Genomic DNA, 22,207 nt, shown 5'->3' with positions numbered 1-22,207 from the left:
GATCAGAGCAAAATAATTTTAGCAAAATAAAACTCGATATGCTAATTCAGGTATTGTGGCCTGAAGGTTGGTATTATGATATGTTTAATTTTACAGAATTAATGAGAATTTTATATGATAAATCTTCTAAACACTAAATTATTTTCACAAAGAAAGTCCTGATAGCTTCTCTAAAAAATTCTTAAACTTTTGTATTAGCATTTTCATCTCCACTGCCCTCAGAGACACTTACTTTAATTTCTTTTAAGGCAGAAGAAGGTTAAACATGTGTAAATGATTACTCAAAATTGCTCATGGCTTTTTCACTGCTTATTGCTTTTTCACTGAGGATTCCCTGGTTTCCTAGAGGAACCTAGATGTCCAGCATATTCATGGCCAACAGACAGTCTTTTATACGCTTTAAGAAATACTTAACTTTTCATTTGCAAGCTTCTTAGTTACGTACTTCCATTTTGTGTCATTCAATCACCAAAAAATTAAGAATATCAATTTTAATTGTAAAGCCTCAAATTGATGCAGTAGTATATCACAGCTTGCTTATTTTTCCATATAATACAAAAGCCCCAAAGTTCTTTTAATCATTTTATAAGTAGAAACAGGAACACTGCCTTTCCTCCTTTAAGTGCTGGGGACTGAAGGTGGTATTAGGAATAAGTGGTATAATCCACAAATGAAAGCAACTTCTGATTTTTTATAGCAATGCAATATATGTATTTCTACATGGATCAATGTTCTGCATCCTTTCAACTGAAAATCCAATCACAGTGTAACACCACAGTAATATACATGGAATAATTTACAGTAATTCAGTTTGATAATGAAGTGAGGGATCTATATTGCATGAAGTACTGTACACAACACAGGCTTATTGCCCAGTTCTGTAGAGCATTACTGTCATAAAAGTTTCAGACTGATTTATTCTAAATTTCCCAAAACAATTAAAATCTAATCCAAATCACTGTCCAGATTAGCATGCTATCCCGTATCAGAAAGCAACATAAACAATACCAGATGTTTTATCTATTAAATCTTGGTCAACTAAAATTCTTAAGCATACATTTACAAGTTTCACACTATCCTTTTCAAACCTGCTGTCAAAGATTCTACACTCTTAAAAGGATACCAACAGCTAAACTTTAATGCATGCTTATGTATGATTTTCTTTTCCTCATCTTTTTACTTTGAATATCAGACTTATTTTAGTTACTGCAAAACAGTGCAGCTGTAAAGAATACATGGATTTGATCTGGCAGCTTGGAAAGAAAGACAGATCAGATAGTATGTCATTAAAATTATTACATAAATCAGACATTCTTTATGGTGTACTCAATTATTACGTCACGCCAGTTAAAATACTACTTATTCTTTCTTTTAAACAGCATGAATGGATTTTCAACAATCAAGAGCTCTATAATTGCAAGGGCAGACCTCATAAAGACTCAAAATTCAGTTTCCAAGATATTTTAATTAAATCCCAAGTCCAAAAAGTCTCCACAACAAAGCAGACAGGAAGAATATTAGCTGGAAATATGAAGCTCTATGACACTAATACCAGAGATGAGCCTATACTGCTTTAATAGGTAAAGAACAGGCCTTTTTTTCAGCCTCTTAAAAAGATAGAACAGCTAGAAAGTAAATTGCCCTAAAAGTTCGTGTTGTTTAGAATCTCTGCCTCCGGTTTTAGGATCATCTCTGATAAATATTAGTATTTTCTCTCAATTATCCAAACATATACAAAGTTGTAAGTGTTCACACAAAAGTAGCAAGAACCAATGATCAAGAACATATGTAGCCATTCATACAGTTGTGGGGGATTGGGTTGGAACACCATCAAAATTACTTTCTCTGAAGTGTCAAGAGATGTTTTTTCCAGCACGTTTTAAAATGAAATAAAAACGTCCTCAAGTCTCCCTCAACTTTAACTTACGTCTCAGATAATACCCAAATAATTTATGTATAGAAAAAAGTCCTTCCATTGCGGATCTGTCAGCCTTCTCACATGCTCTCATTTCAGGAGGAAAGTGCTAATCTTAGTTACCATTTTAAAGCTATTATACTTATTAAATAACAGTTTGAAATAATAAAATCAGAGTAAGAATTTGAACAGAATATTCTTATGCTCAAGTTTTTTACAGATTCAGCATTTTCCCGTTCCGATAATCTAAATATTGCAAGATGAATTCTAACTCTTGAGCAGTGTTCACAGTACTTTCTTCAGTATTTTGCTTATATCAAGCCACTGCATTCATATGTTTCTAGCTCCACTGTTTGTAAAATGAAAACAGAGATTCCTACTGTACCATTAATTGCTAATCTGACACTGAAACAGTGATTTCATTGTCATGGGTGATGGGATTGAGAACTTCTGTGTAACTCCACTCCCCTAACAGGTACAGTAATAAGCTGTTAGTTCTTTAGGCAAAAGACGTGAATCTATTGGATAAAGGCTTCATTCTCTGCCCGTAATCAGTAACTTGAGGGCCTTCTGTAGATTCTGCACAGCAGTGCTCACATCTTCATATTGCAAAGCACTGCCAGCATATTTGCAATATTTTTGAGCTCTGGCAAAGTCCTCTGGAGTCAAACGGACTTCCCCTGCAAAAACATAAGTATTACAAAGTTACTATAAAGGAAATCTGAGGCTTCCTTTCACATGATTTCTGTGTTTTACTTGTATTTGCAGTATTATTATGAAAACCAGGGTAATATTTGTGGTAATATTACAAAGACCAAGCTATGGTGTTTCTTCTGTTCACTATTCTTTCCATTCACATAATGCTTAACATCTTTGCTGCTGGCATTTGAAAAACATAAGAGGACCTTTCTAAACACTGGTATTTGTATGACACAGTGCCTTTCAAAAGTAAGTCAACACCTTTGAGAAAGAGCTGCTCTTCATCTAAGGCAGCAAAGGAGAGCTTTTTAATGACAGTAAGTTAACTGGAATCATATTACAACCTGCAAGAAACAAGGACAGTGTTTTTTGTGTTTACAGTATAGTTACTTTGCTCTCTTCTTCAGGAATAATACATAGATAGAAACTGTTCCTTCTTCACTGGAATAACTTTTCAGAATGTAGAAGCATTTTCCACTGGCCTGTTTTTGCACATTTTATATTTCTGTTTTATCCAAGTAATGTTTATGTTTCCAATTTTATGTACAGAAAACAAGACTGAACCCATTAAATGTGCCCATTTTTGTAATACCAGAGAACACTAGCAAAAAAAATATTCTCATAATATAGCGTAAAGCAATTAACTTTTATTTATTTATTTATTAACCAGAATATTTTCTTGACATAAATTAAAACATTGGGAATTCTGTAATGCTCAAACACATGCACTCAGTCTTCTACAAAGCATAGTAGGGACTTATGCCCTAACTGGCAGAAGATTTGATATGTGAATAGCATCACTGATGGGTGCATAAAGCACAGTTATGTTACTGTCCCTCCCACCACCCACAAAATCACCGGGAGTTTTAAGGCTAATCCCATGCCATTCTAATAACCTATGGATAAATTATAAAACCTTTACTCATGTTCTTTCAGAACAACTTAACTTGTAAAAGACTGATTTTTACAGACACGGATAAAAAAACTATATGCAATACTAAAGAACTATGTATTTATTTCACAGCATTTTATAAGCAAGGAACAGATTTCACAGATTAAGAAAAATACATTTTAAAATGCTCTATAGATATTATACAAAATTTGGTTAAACACAGATTTAGCTGTCTAAGTACAGCTTCCTAATTTTAAGCAGGACATGAATATACTTAAATCTATTTTTTATGGGACAATTTCAGTTAGCTGGATCCCCTTCTTTCAAAATAAAACTGTTAGCAATACTGTGAGAATGTTTACTAAAGAATCTCAGTGCTTATCAGAAAATGTCTATTATATTTGCTTTTCCTTTCCCCAATCTTATTATTTAAGAACAGCTTTTGAACAAATAAAACGGAAAACCTGGAAATATTAAAAACTAGACTGGTCTGCTGGTTTTCAAAACAACACTATACCAATAAAAAGCAGAAGGGTAAGTGCTCTTAAGATTAATTTTATCGATTTTTAAAATATACTCTAGAAGTCTACTTATTTTCCCTTCAATAAATAAATATAGACACAAAATAACTGTTCAATATTGAGGCACATGACAACTTGGTGGACTTATTATCATTGCAATGTATATTAGTTTACTGCTGAGTAAGTGAAGCCACATTAAATCTCTTAAAATACATACACATGTCAGTAAATACGGGTAAGGGAGTGCATAAACACAGGCACACACTTAGGAGGTTATTTTGTAACCTGAATAAAGTCACAGACTAAAAGCAGCTAGGGTCAATCTGCGACCACATTACTGAACATCTTTAAGAAATTAAAAAGACCAAGTTCCCCTCAAAGTGGCTTTATGCTATGATGCCAAAAGAAACTACAAAATCATTCTTTAAAAACTGGCCAAGGCATCAGTCCAGTATTCAACTAATTTATTGGAAGGAAGCCTAAATTCACCAGTCTAATCTTATTTTTACAGTATGAGCTCTATTAATGTTTCGCTGGCATAAAGCCTTATTTATTATGAAATCTACTTCACATGCTATTATGACATAACTTGAGGGAAAAAAGTTAACCATTTTAAATTTATAAACCAAAGTTTACACAGTACGGGTGTTGATCTTTTGATGTGCTCAGTGGCCTCAGCTCCTATTGAAGTCAGCACCTCACAATGGACAAGCAGAACAGAAATAAACCAGCTCTGTGTTCTTGAGTTTTCAAAATAATGTGAAACTTAACTATAATGTCTGTACTTACATCAAAGGTATAACCACAAAAGTTAGTAACTGACTTCAATTTAAATATTCTAAGGGTTAGGCAGCTTTGGAGAAAAGGAAAGCAGCTTTGGAGAAAAGGACCTGCGGGTCCTGGTGGACACCAATTTGTCCACAAGCCAACAACCTGCCCTTGCAGCAAAGAGGGCTAATGGCATCCTGGGCTGCATTAGGACGAGTGTTGCCAGCAGGTGGAGGGATGTGATCCTTCCCCTTCATTCAGCACTAGTGAGGCCACACCTGGAGTGCTGTGGCCAGTTCTGAGTTTCTCAGTACCGTAGAGAGACTGACATCCTGGAGAGAGTCCAGCGAAGGGCCACAAAGATGATTAAGGGATTGGAAGACCTCTCATATGAGGAGAGGCTGAGAGACCTGGGACTGTTCAGTCTGGAGAAGAGAAGGCTCAGGGGTATCTTATCAGATGTATATAAATACCTGAAGGGAGGGTGCATAGAGGATGGAGCCAGGCTCTTTTCAGTGGTGCCCAGGGAGAGGACCAGAGGTGGTCGGCACAAACTGAAACACAGGAGGTTCCCTCTGAACACGAGGAAACACTTTTTACCGTGAGGCTGACCAAGCACTGGCACAGGTTGCCCAGAAATGTTGTGGAGTCTCCATCCTTGGAAAGATTCAAAAGCTGTCTTTTGAATTAACAATGCCATTTTTTCCTCAAACTTCTTCCTTCAGTGCTGCAAATTAAACCATGGGGAGAGTGCAGGGGCAGGGGGAGACACAAAGGACATGGTCCTGAGCAACCTGTTTTACAGGACCCTTGCTTGAGCAGAGGGGTTGGATGAGATGACCTTCAGCAGCCCCTTCCAATCTCAACCACCCTGTGATTCTGAGCTCTAAAAAAACCCAACAAAATTGAGATGGGAAAAGTATACTGTATGTATCCTGAAACAGACCTGTTTCTGTGTTAATCTGAAATTATTAGCACAATAGTTATATTTATTACTGAAACCTGAGAGACATATGGAATCTGTAACAAGCAGCATGATTCTTTTAGTTTACAAGGAACACAAAGTGAAAACCGAAAGGCAATTTGACTAGAGATGCTGAAGATCATGCTGGGAAAAAAAGCAGTTTTAGAATGAAAATAATGTATATTTTACATGATGTATCTGCTTCTCCCTTGTAGCCTTTTCTAGCCATTGGATGTTTTTCCTTTTTATGAAGTTGCCCAAATACAAGGCAGCTGATTTAAGAACATTTTAATAATGCAACTTGGTGTATAAAAACAGATATGGCAAAGGTAACTGAAATGATTTTTGAAACAAGATGCTCTTTTTTCCCATTAAAGCACTTAAGATATTAAAAATATAAATCCTCAAAGATTTCTTAAGATAATGAAAACATGTAAAATGTCAAACTATTGTTTCTACTCTGTGTGTAGAAAAATCAAACATTATTATACACACAACTAGAATGGACAAATTGTTTCTCTATACTATGCCACCTGTGGAAGGGAGCATATGGTAACATAATAAGACTTTATAAAAACTGTGTAGCACAACCATGAATGCATTTAGTGTTAGCAAAATCCAGGGGTAATAAATTTTTTAAGCAAACTACACCAGAGAAGTGCACGCACACATTATACAAAGTTGCTGTGTAGCTGCTCTACATTCTGTTGTCAGAAGCATTAACCAATGCTTAATTGCATAAGCTTTGACACTTACAAAAGTCAATGTTAAACTCTGAAACCTGTTCCCACAGGACAGGAAAATTATTGAAGGATTCATGCTTACTAATATCAAAGGAATACTGTTACTTTAACTTAATATTCTTTTGATAAAATATTCTACTCTTCTCCACCAAAAGTTTCTCTCCCATCATAGCATTAATCAAATTGCTTCTGCCATGTTATGAGAAGGAAAGAAAATATATAATTTATTTTAAAAATATACATTTGATCTTACTACCAGAAAGAGTCTTGCAGGAATATGTGGAATATCCTGTTTGGCTATGCCTCTACTAGTACATTCAACAGTGCCAGGGAATGCGTTGCAGCACTCAAACTTCACTGTCTACACTGTCAAACTGCTGGAACAGACTCCAGTATGGTTTTGGCCCATGCAAACTAGCACTTTCCCAAACAATTCCTGGGCATGACTTGTGGTCAGAACAGGCTAGAGACCATTCAGGATTGGCAGCCTTCACAAACTACCTTGTTTAGAAGGTTTAAAAGTTTAATAGTATGGATGTAAGTGGTTCTGTGCCAGCTGTTCTCTGTCAAATATTTACAGGCATGTTTAATTTATTAGTATAGACACAGACATCGTGTCTAAATCGTGGAGCAAGTGTACTTTGCACTGTGCTAGCTCTATGGATCTACTGGAGGGCAACACTGATCCCTTCTTCCCATCCAAAGGAAACTTCAATTCCATAGCAATGGTGCATACCAAGGTCTAACCTCAGTACACAGCCAGGATCTAGCCTGAATATACGTGTATTGCAAATCAGGAACGAGGGAGGGCTCCTGGGTCCTACAGTTTACTATGTCCGTTGTGAGATACAAGCATTTCTAAATCTACTTACAGGTCAGGGAACAAGGCTACTGTGGAACAGAGTACTGTTGGCATAAAAAGGACTCCTCAGCAGCATGAGGAGAAGAATGATATCTGCCATTATTCTTACACATACAGCTGAAGGGAGGATGTTTTGGGTAATGACCAGGCATGAGTGACAGGATGGTGACAGTCAAGGACAAACACTTTCCATTCCTCTCAAGCTTCTTAATTCTATTCATACAAACAAAATTCTTACTGTATGTCTGCTGACTGACATATCCCTTATGCCTTCTCAAACTCATGCATAATTTACAGTGTATTTTCTAAGCTTTCAGAACCAAGGATCTGTATGAGCTGTATCACCTCTTCCGGTGCACTTTTGCGAAACTCCCTCACAAGAATGTAACACTTTAAGCTGTTACAAGACCCAAACATGTAGTGACACAACAGATGTGCAGAGGAGGAATGCAGGCATGCAAATACTCAGGTTAGATCAAGTGAGAGATTCATCACTGTGCTTAGCAAGGGTCTTAATCTCTTAGCTACACAACAGTAGTTATTATGAATTCTCACAAACACAGGGTATCTTAATTCACTCAATTCCTTTTTATTTATATTTATGTACTTATTAAATCAGGTTATCACAGGTAAGTGGCTTGAGGGAGCAATGCACTGATACTATCCAGATACCAAATAACGGAACTTCTAATACTTAATGAAGAATTAAACTTTAAATCAAAATTATGACATTTTTGACAACTAGAATTAAACATTCAAACCAAGACACAATGATGACTAAAATTTTCAGAGTAGTTATCCAAAAACCTATTAGAATGACTGTCTAGAGGATCATGATATGCTGGTTAAATATGAAAGCTTTGCTGCCAAACAACCCAAAATCTACTTTCCAACTAGCAGTTACTACAGTAAAGCTTAAGTAAAGCCTTCAGCTGTTCTGGTTAAGGAGCTACTGAAATCCCCACAACAGCCCCCAAAACTCAAAAACTATCACCCAGTTTGAACAGTTCAGCTATGAGTCTGAGGTATTGTTTTCAGTAAAATGAGTTCACTGTCACATGAGACATTACAGTAATATGCCGGACAAACAATAAGATGTGCCTTTTGTTCTTTAAGAGAATACTAAAGGTTAATATGTCTCTATCAAAGGTAAATTTTGTTATTTTTACCTTTTTAAGACATCTACAAAAATGGCTCCTAATATTAAGATAGACACATCCTTGAGCATCCTTATGACAGCAGATGAAAATCAAGCTAAACACTGAATTCCTATTATAGCATTCAAAAATGATTTTTCAGTAAAGCTGGTATTTTAACATAGACACCCTCTTCAACAACATAATAAACTAAAATATCTAACTAAATATTTATAAGTTACAATATACAAGAATATATACCTATCTAAACTTGGTAGACTTAATAGGCAACATTTGACTGTATCTAGTACTGGAACTTAAAACATCAATTACGTATACTATCAGCTTTCCCTGGTGAGGATAAACTATAGGGTAGAATGTGAAGAGACTTCATACTAGGACTTCTAGGCATCCTCCTCACTCAACATCCACATTACACTGCCAATAAAAATCTGATTATTACGAAGGGATGCAAATTATCTTTTTATTACGTCTATTCCAGACAGAAAAATTCCTAGAAAACAGTTAACAATTTGTCCAAACGCACATCAGTGTTCAAACTAGAATCTAGGATGATTCCAGCTTTATTGTCAGTCACTACTCTTTCACAGGCCACGGTTTCCCTAGGGTTAGTATTTGTGTGTGCACTTCAAAGCATGATATATGCAAGCAGACATAAAATCCATGTAATATAGGTTATCAGTGATTTTAACATCAAAGACAGATGCCATTTTAAAAGATAAAAGCCTTGATTAAATGGTACATCAAAATGACATCATTAGCAATACCTTATAAATTATTTCATTTAATACAGATACTACTTATAATCAACAAGCACACATAATTACGCTGCAACAAAAAACACCATTGGAATGTCATGATTATTTAATGAAGTGAATAAATAACTTATGTACTGACCCTGTAGAAGAAATTTTAAGTAAAGGGAATGTGTATTGATTACCAAAAATATCATTTAGCAAAGGCCATCAGGAATATAGGCTTTGCTAAGTATATCACAACCTCACCTGAGAAGCAACAACATAAATATTAAAAAAGCCTAACGCAATGCTAGTTCACTGGTTCAAAAAAGTCAGATAGACAAACACTAAACATACACTGTAGCAAAGCTTTCAGAAAATATTAAAAACTCTTAGCAACACAATGCTTAGATGACGTCCATTATTTTTACAATTTCTGAATTAATAGCATTCAGATAATGATGTCATTACTTCTCAAACTTCTTCCTTCAGTGCAAGGTTAGACACACAGGACACAGCATGTCCATGTACAGACAATACAAACACCACCACCTTACCTGCAGACTGAGCACTGTAAAGGGAAGAATCGACTAGAGGAATATTCTGAGGAGCAGGCTGAATGGTGTTACTTGTCACTCCTGCAAATCAATGCAAAAATTGGACTTCGGTTATTTTTATCTATAGACTTTAAATGTAAGCAAACGAAATAAGAAAACAGAACAGGTAAACCTAATGACTCCATGATTTTTAAATTAAGCAGCTGATAGCTTCCCAATTCTGAAAGTTTGTAACAAATAATTTTAAAACCCTCGCTTCAGACTATGGACGTTTTATAAAGTAATACAGAAGAATTTACAGACTGTCATTCATTTTATCAGTACAGTATTTCACAGAAATTTAATTTCAAGCATTAAGAAAAATAAGAAAATACTAGTCCAAAAGACACTGGTTACCCTAGAGTACTGAGGAAAACCTGCTAAAAAAGAGTAGGAATAAAATTTTATATTTGAAGTTTAAATTCTGCCATTTAATATCAGACAGAGTCTCCATTATTGTATTTTTAAAGTCCCATGCCTGCCATCTCACGCTTGCAAACTATCTCCTTCCCAATTCCTTCAAAAACAATCAGTGAGAATAAAAAAAGCTAGCTAGATTTAAAAGGGAAATGGTGATACTAGAAGAAACAGCTCTTTACAATGTGAAGCATTCTTGTATCTGCGTTCACATTTTAGACACTCTCATTTGCCTTGATCCAAAACTGTACTTTTGTAGTATATCCAGAACATACCAGACTAACAAAGTTATTTCTACAACATCTGCTATGTAGGAAGATGGTATAATCACTTTTCTAAATTAGCTGTTATTTCATGGAATGACTGATGGGGTTAAAACTATGTAATGCAAAGAATTCCATGTATTCCAACAAGGTACACTTTCCATAATTTTCAGATCTGGTAAAAACGAAGAGCTAACATTTACCTAGGCTGAATGTAAAAAAACCACAACACTCTCCCCCTCCCAGACCCAACCCCCCCACCTATCTAAAGGATTTCCCTTTGATAAATCCGAAAAAATGAGCATCCTGAACTTTTCATAGGGTGAAGCATTTTTAAAATGAGAAAGTAAAAGAAAAGGAGAGGCTGTGGGACAAAAATATCTCATATGTTCTGTAATATAAAAATGTATCTGAACAATCAAATGATCATCAGGATTGAAATCAAGAGCTTTTAATTTGTTAGTCTTACTAAACATCATTATGAAAAGGTAACATGAGGTGAAAAAGTTGCATTCACAAATCATTTAACACAACTTTTTTTTTTTTTTTTTAATACCGCAACTGGGAAGAACTTTGGATTTTTGAGAACTTGGGTTTGGTCCAAAAATGACACAGAATAAGAAGGATGCAGGAGCCAGTATGTTTAGCAGTAGGGACAAAATTTCCATTAATAATATTGTTTGAGGTCAATCACACTAAAGTACTTGCATCGGAAAAGGAGCATAAACCAAACAGAAGAAAAGTATGAACTGTACATCAGGCATGATTGTTACAGTATTGTTTTAACAGTTTCAACATTATATTTGATATGTTCCCACATAAAGAACAACAGTCTATCTGCACAGGGAAAGCTAAATATGAAATGACGTAATACAATTTCATCTATCAAGTGAAAGATTCAAATAGTGCTTTACAGTATAGATGTTGCAATGCATGATTCTAGAGAAGAAAAAAACATTCTGTCTGCAGGAACACTCAGCCTTTCAGTCCATATATCTCTTCTGGCAAAGTGCTCCAAAATATGAATTATGTATTTTAAAAACCATAAAAACATAAAAAATATTTTTGATGGCATTTTTATGACGTTAATTCAGGAATTTTCTTCTGCCATAGAATACCTGTACTATTTTAGTTTATGTAATGGAAAGAGGGCTAGAATTCATCTGTCGATAAAGCCATGAATTGTTTTGGTGTTTCAGACATACCTGTGTTATGAGGAACTTCAGCTGGAGTGTTGGCTGGTGCATGGGCACCTGGTGGTATATGTATGCCAGTGTAATTACTAGTTGGTATGTTGTTAGCTTCATACGTAGATGTTGATGTTGGTTGAGTCGTTCCACTATGGAGAGAAGATGACCCTGCTTCTTCCCTTTCAACATCTGCTAGGATGACACAGAACAGGAATTACTGCAACTCTTCTGTACAAAAACTTGAAAACTTAGGCTTTCTTTTAAAACCGCCTTTCAAATTTTAGTTAGTAGAAAAGTTGCACCACAGTGTGACATAAAACATTTATCAACCCAAACCACCTACAGCTGATTTGACAAAGTAAAAAAGCAACAAAAGCAACTCACATACTTTCAAAGACCTCTTCTGTAAGAATAATGAGGTTCAATATTTCCCATAGCATGTACAAAGAACATATATATTATTTTTCAATCTAGTCTTGTTCTTAAGGTTCTGGTCTAGTTTATTCAATGTTGCATTGAAGGCTAATGGTCCAATTTTATTATGCTAATGACCCAGTTAATTTAGAACATGGTTGATTTCTGCTCCTTAATTTGAATTCAGTTCAACTTAAAAAAGCTAATTTTCTTTTACAGTGTGTGTTCATCTGCATCAATAATGTCAGGTGGAATGAGCAGAGTTTGGGGAATGGCTTTGTTAACACCCAGCTCTTGAAAGGGAGCAAAGCGAATATGGGAGCACAAAACTTGTATATGTCTAGAGCTGGCAAAAGATATGTTCTTTATGAAATCCACACTGATCTTCAACTATACAAGATTGTGTGTTATGCAAGCACCTCTACTGCTTAATAATTAAACAGTCTACTATTACAAATATTACTATCACAAATATCAGAATCTTTTTCCCATGTAAGGCTCTCTTCCAGAAAAATTCAGGTACCTTTACTAAAAATGACTAGACACCTTCTAATTCACAATACTATTTACTACAAAAAAAGGCTATAATGTGGAGTAAAATCAGCAGTATTGTCATTAGGACATTTTTACTGGACTTTAATAAATACACAGTCAGAGAATATATTTTTGTTTTATATTGCAAAGTTGTAGTATTTTAGTTTCATTCAGAATATCCAAGTACTAATAAACAAATTTGCAAATCCCCCAAATCCACAGTCTAATACCAAGAAACTTTATTTAAAAGTATTAGAAGCAAAGTTCTGTCAGGTATGTCAAGCACTGCTTGCAAAATTTAATATAAAAACACAGAACATGGTAAAATTTTTGTATGTTACTCTTGTAAAAATTACTTTCACTTGCTGCAACCAGTAATTCAGGCTGTGGTTTTATGAGACTATTCCAGACATGCAAACAAACATCTGGCAGATTTCTGGAAGGCAAAGGATATCTTAAGGTGCCAGATTTTTCCTTTGCTGTATTTTTTGCTAGTAACTCATACTGCAATATCATATGGCTAACATGCATGGAAGAAAAATTAAATGTGTTAAAACTGGCAAAAAAAAGTCAGATTCAAAAGCAAACACCGGATATGCTGCCTTTCAAATAATGACGTAATGATAGGAATAAGCCATTGGTTGACTGCTATACTTTTCAGTGGTTTTGGTGGTCACTAAAAAAATTGTTTTAAAACAGTTCCAGAAAATAAAATTTAGTTTAACAAAATCCCAGGGACTTACTATACATAAGGTTAATGAAATAGTTATGCACAACACTTATGCTGTCTGAAGGTAAGGCTGCCCAAGTTTACTTGTAACACTGTTATTGATTATTTATAGCTTGGTCCAATTGTAGCCATAAAGTTGGATTTTCTATGTTGGGTGCCTGCCTGAAGCTAGTATTTTGGGAAAGCTGATGTAAAAAATTAAGCCACTTTTGAGACTGAGAGAGTGGGAGAAAACATGGTTTCATTATACTTAGTATCTCAACTAAGAGAAATTACCTGTAAGTTCTTGCCCAGACTTAAACCATTAATGCATTTATTCCTTTATTCTGCCCCTGCAGCTTCCTGTTGCCCTTATCTGGCTCTTCAGTCCCATTCTGATTTCTCTCTCTCTGCACCAGGACTTCATATCCCATATCTGCAACCCCTTGCCCCATACTTGTGTCTGTCTTGCACTACCTCCCAACCTTCTCTCCAACACATTCCCAGTTTCAGCTTCAGACTTCCTCACTGCATAGTTCATGGTCTCTAGTCACTCCTTTAAAAGTGCAATGCTGTAGGCAACACTGGCCATGGAAGATAGGAACTCAAATGGTTCTGGCAATGTTATAAACAAACAAAAAAACCCAACCCAACCAAAAAAAAAAAAGCATCAGAAGTGCTGACCACCCTTAATAACAGCGCCTGTAAGAGGCAAATTCACAAAAGGGCAATATACTTTTTAATCAGGTATATGTATCAAAAGATCTAGCTAAACAGTTTGATTTGCTCATTATGCAATTGGCAAATATTAAACTGTATTAAACATAAAAGTAGCTTTGTTTAAATTAACTTTTCTTAGGTGTTGAAAGTGCCCAAATGTCATCAACACATTGCAACTATTCTTTCAGCAAAGTAAATATTTAAAATATTCTTTATCAAAGATTAAAGTATTAGAACCATTTTAAGATATGCACTTGCAATATTTGTGAAGAGTTTTAACAGTAGTGGTAAATAAAAGGTTTTCAGGCTGCTTGAAAAGAATATTTAAGTCAACAAACTGTTTTTAAGTTCTGTGGTTCGAACATCCATAACATTATTGAAAACCAAATCTTTTCCAGGGAATGGGAATGAACACTTGAAAATTAGAGAATTAATTTCTCATAAAGCAGTAATGCCCTAGAATTTAAAGTTCCTTGCAATTTGCTTAAGGATGCTGAAATACTAGGCTGTGAAACAGTGACACTATCGTTTCACATTCAATTTCAGCTCCAGCTGAGTTTCTTGTCTTGGAACCTCATCAGCCTTTGTGCTTGGATCCCAGCATAATGAATCCATGTGCTCTTTAGATTTTCCTCAGAGCTACAGTATACCCAGACTATCTGTTTGTTTAAATTATTTTTTATTTATTGAAGGCAAGACTTCGTGGAATGAGGCTGATACCCCTGGCCCCTTAACCAAATGTCCAAAGATACTTTCATATAAATAGAGGATTCTCAAGGCTTAATGGCATTCCCTTGTCTAATGTAAGGAAGCACCAATTATGAGATAACTTCAGCAGCCCAAAGCACTACATTTAAAACTAGCAAAATTTTTACTTTTAAGGAGTCCGGACTCCTCCAATCCTCTGGACTCCTATTTTTAAGGAGTCCAGAGAATTCAAAAGGTAATCCATTAATTTTAATTTAAAAACATTTTCTTTTTCTGATTCTGCTGTACTGTTCCTCTTTAGCTTGAGATGTTGCTAAAAGATGCACAATGTAAGGAACTATTGGAACACTGCTTTTTTAGAATATAAAAATGTCTATTTTTTTTCCTATAACATTGAGAAATGGACTCAAAAAATCCATCAACTTTTCATACACTGTTCTTTCTACTAGTTAGGACTATGAAGGTTTCCTGGAATTCTGTGATATAAATGTAGAATACATATCATATATTGCAATGAAAGTGGTGACATTTAATGTATTTTACTATGGCCATACCATAACCATTTAGGAACTTTTTCATATTTGAAATTATACTTTTAATTTTTTTCCATTAGTATAAAATCTTGTTGGGTGACCTAGGGTTACTGCCAAGTGACCTTTATGTGTACTCTCAGACTTGTATTCCAACTGCATTAATAAATTACGCATGTCATTTTAAGGTTTCCATGGTGGCGTCCTGACAAAAGCATCCATAAATCCAACAGCAGAACTGCATAAAGCATGCCTATGTTACTGTAAAAACATCTCCAAGAGTTACAGTATGGTTTTCAAGAATCACAAAGAAAATAACAATTTGGAAAGAAATAGTAATTTGTCAAGCTACAGAGACCTAGTTTCACTCTGTTTAAACAGACTTTTTCCACTTGCAAGGAGAAGAAGAAAATGAGCAAGCAGAAAGGAATGGGGAAGGTTCAGTCATACATTCAAACAATGCTGCTTTTCTTCTTATGATGCACAAAGCAAGAATTCACACTTTTTTTAACTGATTCTTCTAATAAAAATAATTTGCATAAAATTTTTGTCTTGGTTGTGTAAAGCATTATGGGCATCTACTTTACAGAGTTAACATCCAAAAATAAACGTCAAAAAGTATTTTTCATTTAATTGCTCAGAAAATAAGAGTGTGAGAAATTCTCTTACTACATGAAATACAATTCAACAAAGATATTGCCAGATTATAGATACTGCAGGCTCCCCATCAATAAGGTTGTTAAAATTTTGGCTCACTCAGCATTTGCATCCCTTTTAAATTGCATGTACACATAACTTGGTAATGAAAGCAACAGTCTTCACCAATTCACACTACTGCTTGTAATGACCTGTCATGAACAGTAGGGATTTGAATAAAGTCTGAATTCTACTTTCCCTCCTACAACAGTTTCTTTTGCAGCCTTGAGCAAGTCAGTTACTTTTGCCTCCACATTAATAAAATGAAGAAAGAGCCTATTGTTGCTGCTGAGGAACAATTACTGTTTCTACACAAGCTGCATACACAGATTTTTAGCAAAAGCTCTGTAATCTTTGCTTAGAAATTCTATTTTTGCAATTGTTTAGAATTCATAATTCATTTCACATAATCAGGTGAGCTTTGTAAACATTACCACACTATGAGCCAGACCACTAAAGAGCACAATATTTAATTGGGCTATTCATTACATTCACTATAACAAAAGATTTTTTTCCCCACATATTGTCTTCTCCAGTAAATTATCAAACTCGTGTAATTTGACTTAGAAAGATGTGGTGATGTTTGCAGCTGGAATTGCATCATAAGTCTCTCTCGCTACAGCTGCACTGGCATTTAAGAAAACTGCCTTGAAAAAGACTGTATGTTGAAGAAGAAATTAGTTTGCTAATGCTTCACTTCAAATATAGCTGTGCCTAGATTGGAGCGTATTTTATTGGGTAAGATAGCCATTCCAGTGTTTAAGTCTGTATGGCATCTTTAGGTAAGGAAAACATAACAACAAGAATACAGTAGTAACTTGGAAATGAAATTGTATCCAACTCATTATTTGTTCAAAAATATTTGAATTTACTTACGTTGTAGTGTTTCTAGAGTATTAATACCCAAACAGTATTTTATCCAGGAAAATTGCAAAGAAATTATAATTGGCACCCAGGCTTTTAGATACTTTTGTTTACTTTTAACAAAATAAAGACTAGCAATAAGCAGAGATAGACTTCTGGTACACACTCTCATGGTGATGATGTACTTTATAATTTTTTACTTTTTTTTTTTCCCTAATAATTAATTCACATTTTCCTGGTTGCGACCTGTGTCCATCGCCTGTTGTCCCATCACTATGCATGTCCAAGAAGAGTCTGGCTTAGATCTTCTCTACACTATCCCATTAGGTATAGTTTAAGACAGACCTTAGACCCACTTAACTTCACCTTATATGCCATGTTCTCCAGTTCATATTTGGAAGACAATAGAAAACCCTCATACTTCAAGCAATATGCTACTTTCTAACAAAGGTGGGCTTGGAAGGAGTAAGAATGCCTGTCTTCTACTTCCTCATACTTTGCTCACTGTCTGATAAAGGTGGCAAGCTAGACAGTTTTTATTCATGCTACTTTGTCACTTTTTATCTTCTGCTGCACATTTGTCTTCTGCTAAAGAATCAGCTAGTGGCTGCCAAGTGGAATAGGATGCTACACCTTACTGGAAGGATCACCAGTTTAATCTTTCTATAAATAGTAGGTCATGCCCATCCTCCTCTTTCTTCACAAATAAACAGGAAAGAAGCTTCAAAATATGAGACTGTATGATGAAAAGATTGAGAACCAGAAGAGAAACCAGTTTTCTAATGTTTTGACATGTTTAAAATAAAACCAACATGCAGAGAATTACAAGCCTATTCATAACATATTTGAAATTACAGGTTCAGACTTCAAAATTCACTGAAGACCTAGGTACAGACCCCAAACATGAATGAATGGAAACAAATACTTGTGTGTGTATGTCTCTGCATATGTACGCATGTGTAAATATATGGATCATATTGTATTAATACACATGTGTAGCTACTTCTACAAGGTGGCTCTACAAGTTAGATACGAGCCACACTCTACAAGTTAGATTTCTCTCTTCTGCATTGTAGATTTGTTTCTTGATCCTTTTTATTAGAAAAATTTGTATTACTAAATTCAAGCGTAAGTTAAGCAATAAATGAGCATCAACTTAAGTGACATTTATTCAAGCCACAAAGTCTTGTATACTAGCTCAGAGGAAAATTTCAAATCATTCAATGTTCTTAGCTGTTTCACTAGGTATGTGAAGAATTATACATAGAGGTTATTGTCATTATGCAGAATTAGAGTGTTTCAATTTGCATAATGAAAATATCCATTCCAAAGTCATCCTCTTTCCATAAGAGATTCACATTTAAAATTTGTATTTCAAGCTTCTGCACTGACTGGGGAAGAAAACAAAAGGATCCCTTATTAATGAAACTGATTGCTATCAAATTCAATTGGTAAAATGCAAAAATAATTAAACATCCATAAAGCATTAAGCATAGAAAACCTGCAAAAAATGGAAAAGTAAATGGGTGAAAATATTTTGAAAGTTAATTGAACAATTACATACCATTTCTATTTTGATGTATTTCAGAAATGAACCATTTGTGCATATATTTTGCTTTTATCAATAACTGAAAAGCATGATAAGTTTATACACAGAACAGTAATACTATTATCTGTTTCAGCAGTTTAACAAAAAGAAGTTTTTTATGTGATTTCATTTGAGTTCACAAAAACACATATCTGTGAAGTCTGTGGATCTATACTTTAGAAACAGGGTAACATTTATAAAGTTTAGAAATAATGTGGCAGCTCTGGTTTGATGTTTTGTTATTTTTAGAAAAAATACACGTAATGAAATAAGAGAATGGAGCTGCCTTTCTTAGAATAGGTTAGGATGTGATCTGCATGCTCTTGTAAAAGAGAGTCTGCTTAAGTATGTGTTCTGTTACTTCATGGAGAGGCTAGCTTGCATCAGGTCACAGTGGTGGTCTCTGTTTTTAAAAAGCTCTAAATGAGAAAGGTTTGGATGCCCCTAACATTTCTTACTGTAAAGCTAGGACTTTTAAATTAGCAACAGAGTTTAGACATGTCTGAATGCATTAAATAGAAGGCAGTAAAAGTTACAATTTGGGAGGCTTAAAACAACCTGTTTTGATAAACATTCATTTCGGTAAGTGGATGTCCTTGGAAATCACCACTTTTTATCTAACAGTTAAGGAGGTAACTTCAAAGAATCCTGTACAAGAAAGTCACGTAGCCAGAAGAACACAGGGGTAACTAAAAACATGAGGAAAGGGGGGGTGAATGAGAAAGCAGCAGGAAATCCAATCTAAAAAGAGTAGGCCATAAACCTGTTTTGAAAACCACATTATTATACAGGGAGAAAAGGGTTGTCTCATAATCAGGTGTTTGCTTTGAAGTTGAATTTATCTATGATCAATCCCTTTTTGACTCCTATTTAACTTCTAAGAGAGGATAAACTGGCAAAGGGATCATAACTTTACAGAACAGATTTAAAAGAAGGACTGTGGGTAGCATTAAAGAAATGCGTGGTTCTGGCCCAAAGGTGACAATGCCTTCTTAGAGAGTAGCTGTATTCAAAATAATCTCCACTACAGAGGAAAGAAAAAAAATAAAATTAAGTCAGTCAATCAAACAGTAACATCCAATAAAAATAACGGTAGGAGAAGCAGAGAAGAAAAAGCAGAAGGTGGCCCACTGTGAATGGAACATTAAACAGGGAAGCTGTGCTTCCTGTGGGGTGCTCCCTGAAGAACTATGCATACCACCATTTTGGTCTCAGCCCAGCCCTCTGCTCTTTTAAAAAGAAAAGGGGAACACATACCGAAGCTCTCTCCTTCCATTCCAATAGGCCCAGGCTGAGGAGTCTCTCCATTCTTCAAGCAGTTATGAATGTATGCTGCCTTCCACCTGGCATACTTCCTGTGCTGGGCATTCTGGGGAAGTGAAAAGGCCAGCCATTTTAACCACCCACTTCTGCAAATTAATGCATTCAAAACAGAAATATAAGCAGGTTTTCCACCCTGAGAAGATACCATAAAACTAAACTGCTTTCTCTGCTATCATTTGACACCCCTTTAAACAGCACATTTGAAAATTAATCAGTGTATTAAAAAAAAATATATAAAAAGAACACCTTTAACAGGTTCTCAGCATGAAAGGAAAATGTGGAGATCTTCAATTAGTTCAGCATGTCAGGAAAAGGAAATAAATTACACCAGGACCACCTAGTGTGAAAGGCTGGGCACTGTGTGGTAATTACTGATGTGAAATAATAAAGAAAACTTCCTATCTCCACAAACTTAGATGATTATTTACTTTAGATTTAAATACCTGAAACTTAAAATGCAACTCCTGCTGAACAATAATATATCTTTTCTAATTACATTATCTTAAATTTTAAAAAGGTATTTAAAAGCATGAATACAGAAAGGCTGCTGTAGTTGCAGATTAAGGTAGTATGTGTGGGATATTCTAGGACATAAAATATTTTGATAACTTCACAACATAGCTAAAAAATCAGATGAAGGACTTTAGCAATACATAAACTACCTGCAGAGCAAGGGGTTATGATACTTGAGTTATTAGAAAAAATGCTAACGCTCTCAAAAAATTAATTACTATATTGACGGTCAATTGCCAACTCATCTTCTGAAATGGTGCCAATATGAAGCAACAGTAGTGAGAAGCAAATCTGCTGCTTGCCTTTCTGATTCCATTTTCATTTCCATGGTAACAGTTTGAAATTGAAAAAATGTGGTAGTAACTTCAGTATTTAAAGAAAATCAACATGATTTTTCACTATTTTCAGTTTCTGGGAAAAAAAAACTGGGCTGAAAAGCATTTCACTTGGGTTTTCATAAATTCTTCTTTTCACAAAACATGAGTGATTGAAATAAATGTCAGAATCTCAACTATTCTGAGATTTTCCATTTCATTTTTTAAAATATACTGTTCTTAGGGACAACTTTAGTATGTCAAAACATGAAATGAAGATTGGCCACTTTATATCTCCTGGGACTGTTACAACAGTGGTTTTTTAACCCAGGAAGAATTCTCAATTGTTATGAGAAATCTTAAACTGATTATGCAAATCAACTACTTTGTCAAAAGTTTAAGAGAAATAACCAGTTCTGACAGTTATGAGGTAATATATTTCAAGGAACAAGGCTGAATATAAACAGAGATGAGAAATGTGGAAGGATGAGTGGAATAATTTGGCCAAGTGAACAATGCTGCTTGAGAGTGTGTTTCACATCAACATCATCACCTGCAAGGTACTGGTGAACTCAGATTTCCACAGTAACAATCACAGGTAAAGTGGTTTGCAAACTGAGGTAGACAGAATAATGTCTTTTTAAAAGTCCTGACTGAAACTACATCCAAAGTTTTTGTGAACTAATAAAATGAAATTCAAAATTGCACTTCACAAAGTTTATTGCACTGTCATCTAGAACAGGGTAGAGAGTGACAGTATAATGGCTATCTCCAGAAAGCTCCCTTGTTCTTATTTAATACACTGTTATCCACCAGGATGCTTATGCAGCCCAGGAGAAAGATATGGTTTTCATTTTCGCAAATAAAATGTTCTCCAGAAAAAAGTGTATCCTGATGACAGATTTATTAAAATGCATTCACTATACCTTAGAAGGGAAAAGTACAATTGGAAAACACAGCTTTCTGTTAAATACTTCCTTTTAATAATCATTCCTGGCCAGGTAGTGTTACAGATGAAATTCTTTTATCATTCACAAATACACTAGAAGCCACAAAATGCAGAAATTCACATCCAGAGTATGGTACTTTTCTAAAAGAGCATTATGCAAGATTTAACAGCCCATACATCTCCCTTCTGTTCTAATACCGCAATTATTTCTTGATAAAGTGTGAAGATGCTGTTGTATCAGGTGTCCGTGCCCATGTGCTGGCAATGGGGGGGCAGCAGGGGTGTATCTGTGAGGAGAGGCCAGGGCTGCCCTGTGCCAGGAACGGCCAGCTCCAGCAGACCCATGGCAGGACAGAGTTGAGCTTCTCAGCCAGGCTGGTGGTGCCCCTGGGAAAGCATATTTAAGAATGAGCCCAAACCCCTCCCACCAAAACACTGGACGGAGTGAGGAGAAGGGAACAAGGTGTTTGATGTGTGTCATTATGCATCCCAACTGCAAAGCTTATCATTCCGGAACTGAGAACCTAAATTTTGTTGCTTTTAGTTTGTTTTTAATACACAGCGCTGTCCCTTTTCGGAAGGCTGCCCTACTGTATGAACATTATTACTGAGGTAAATGAA

At 35.2% G+C, this 22,207-nt stretch overlaps 1 protein-coding gene across 3 annotated transcripts in view; it reads right to left on the bottom strand.

Annotated features, from left to right (window-relative positions):
- Window positions 1-476: 476 nt before the first annotated feature.
- VTA1 (vesicle trafficking 1) overlaps window positions 477-22,207 on the bottom strand; it is a 42,933-nt gene continuing 21,202 nt past the window's right edge. For 2 of the 3 annotated variants that reach the window (XM_075035853.1, XM_075035851.1), the window contains exons 5-8: window positions 19,745-19,856; window positions 11,740-11,916; window positions 9,816-9,896; window positions 477-2,595 (exon numbers count right to left, since the gene is read on the bottom strand). In XM_075035853.1, the coding sequence (XP_074891954.1) occupies window positions 2,450-2,595; window positions 9,816-9,896; window positions 11,740-11,916; window positions 19,745-19,856 (516 nt within the window). In that variant the 3' untranslated portion in view covers window positions 477-2,449. The remainder of the gene's footprint in view (window positions 2,596-9,815; window positions 9,897-11,739; window positions 11,917-19,744; window positions 19,857-22,207) is intronic. The other variant, XM_075035852.1, reaches the window with a different exon arrangement.

This window comes from Buteo buteo, chromosome 9 (assembly GCF_964188355.1).
Source record: "Buteo buteo chromosome 9, bButBut1.hap1.1, whole genome shotgun sequence".
NCBI classification, from domain to species: domain Eukaryota; kingdom Metazoa; phylum Chordata; class Aves; order Accipitriformes; family Accipitridae; genus Buteo; species Buteo buteo.
Note: the sequence above shows the minus strand (reverse complement) of the source record. Positions and strands in the feature narration are given on the sequence as shown.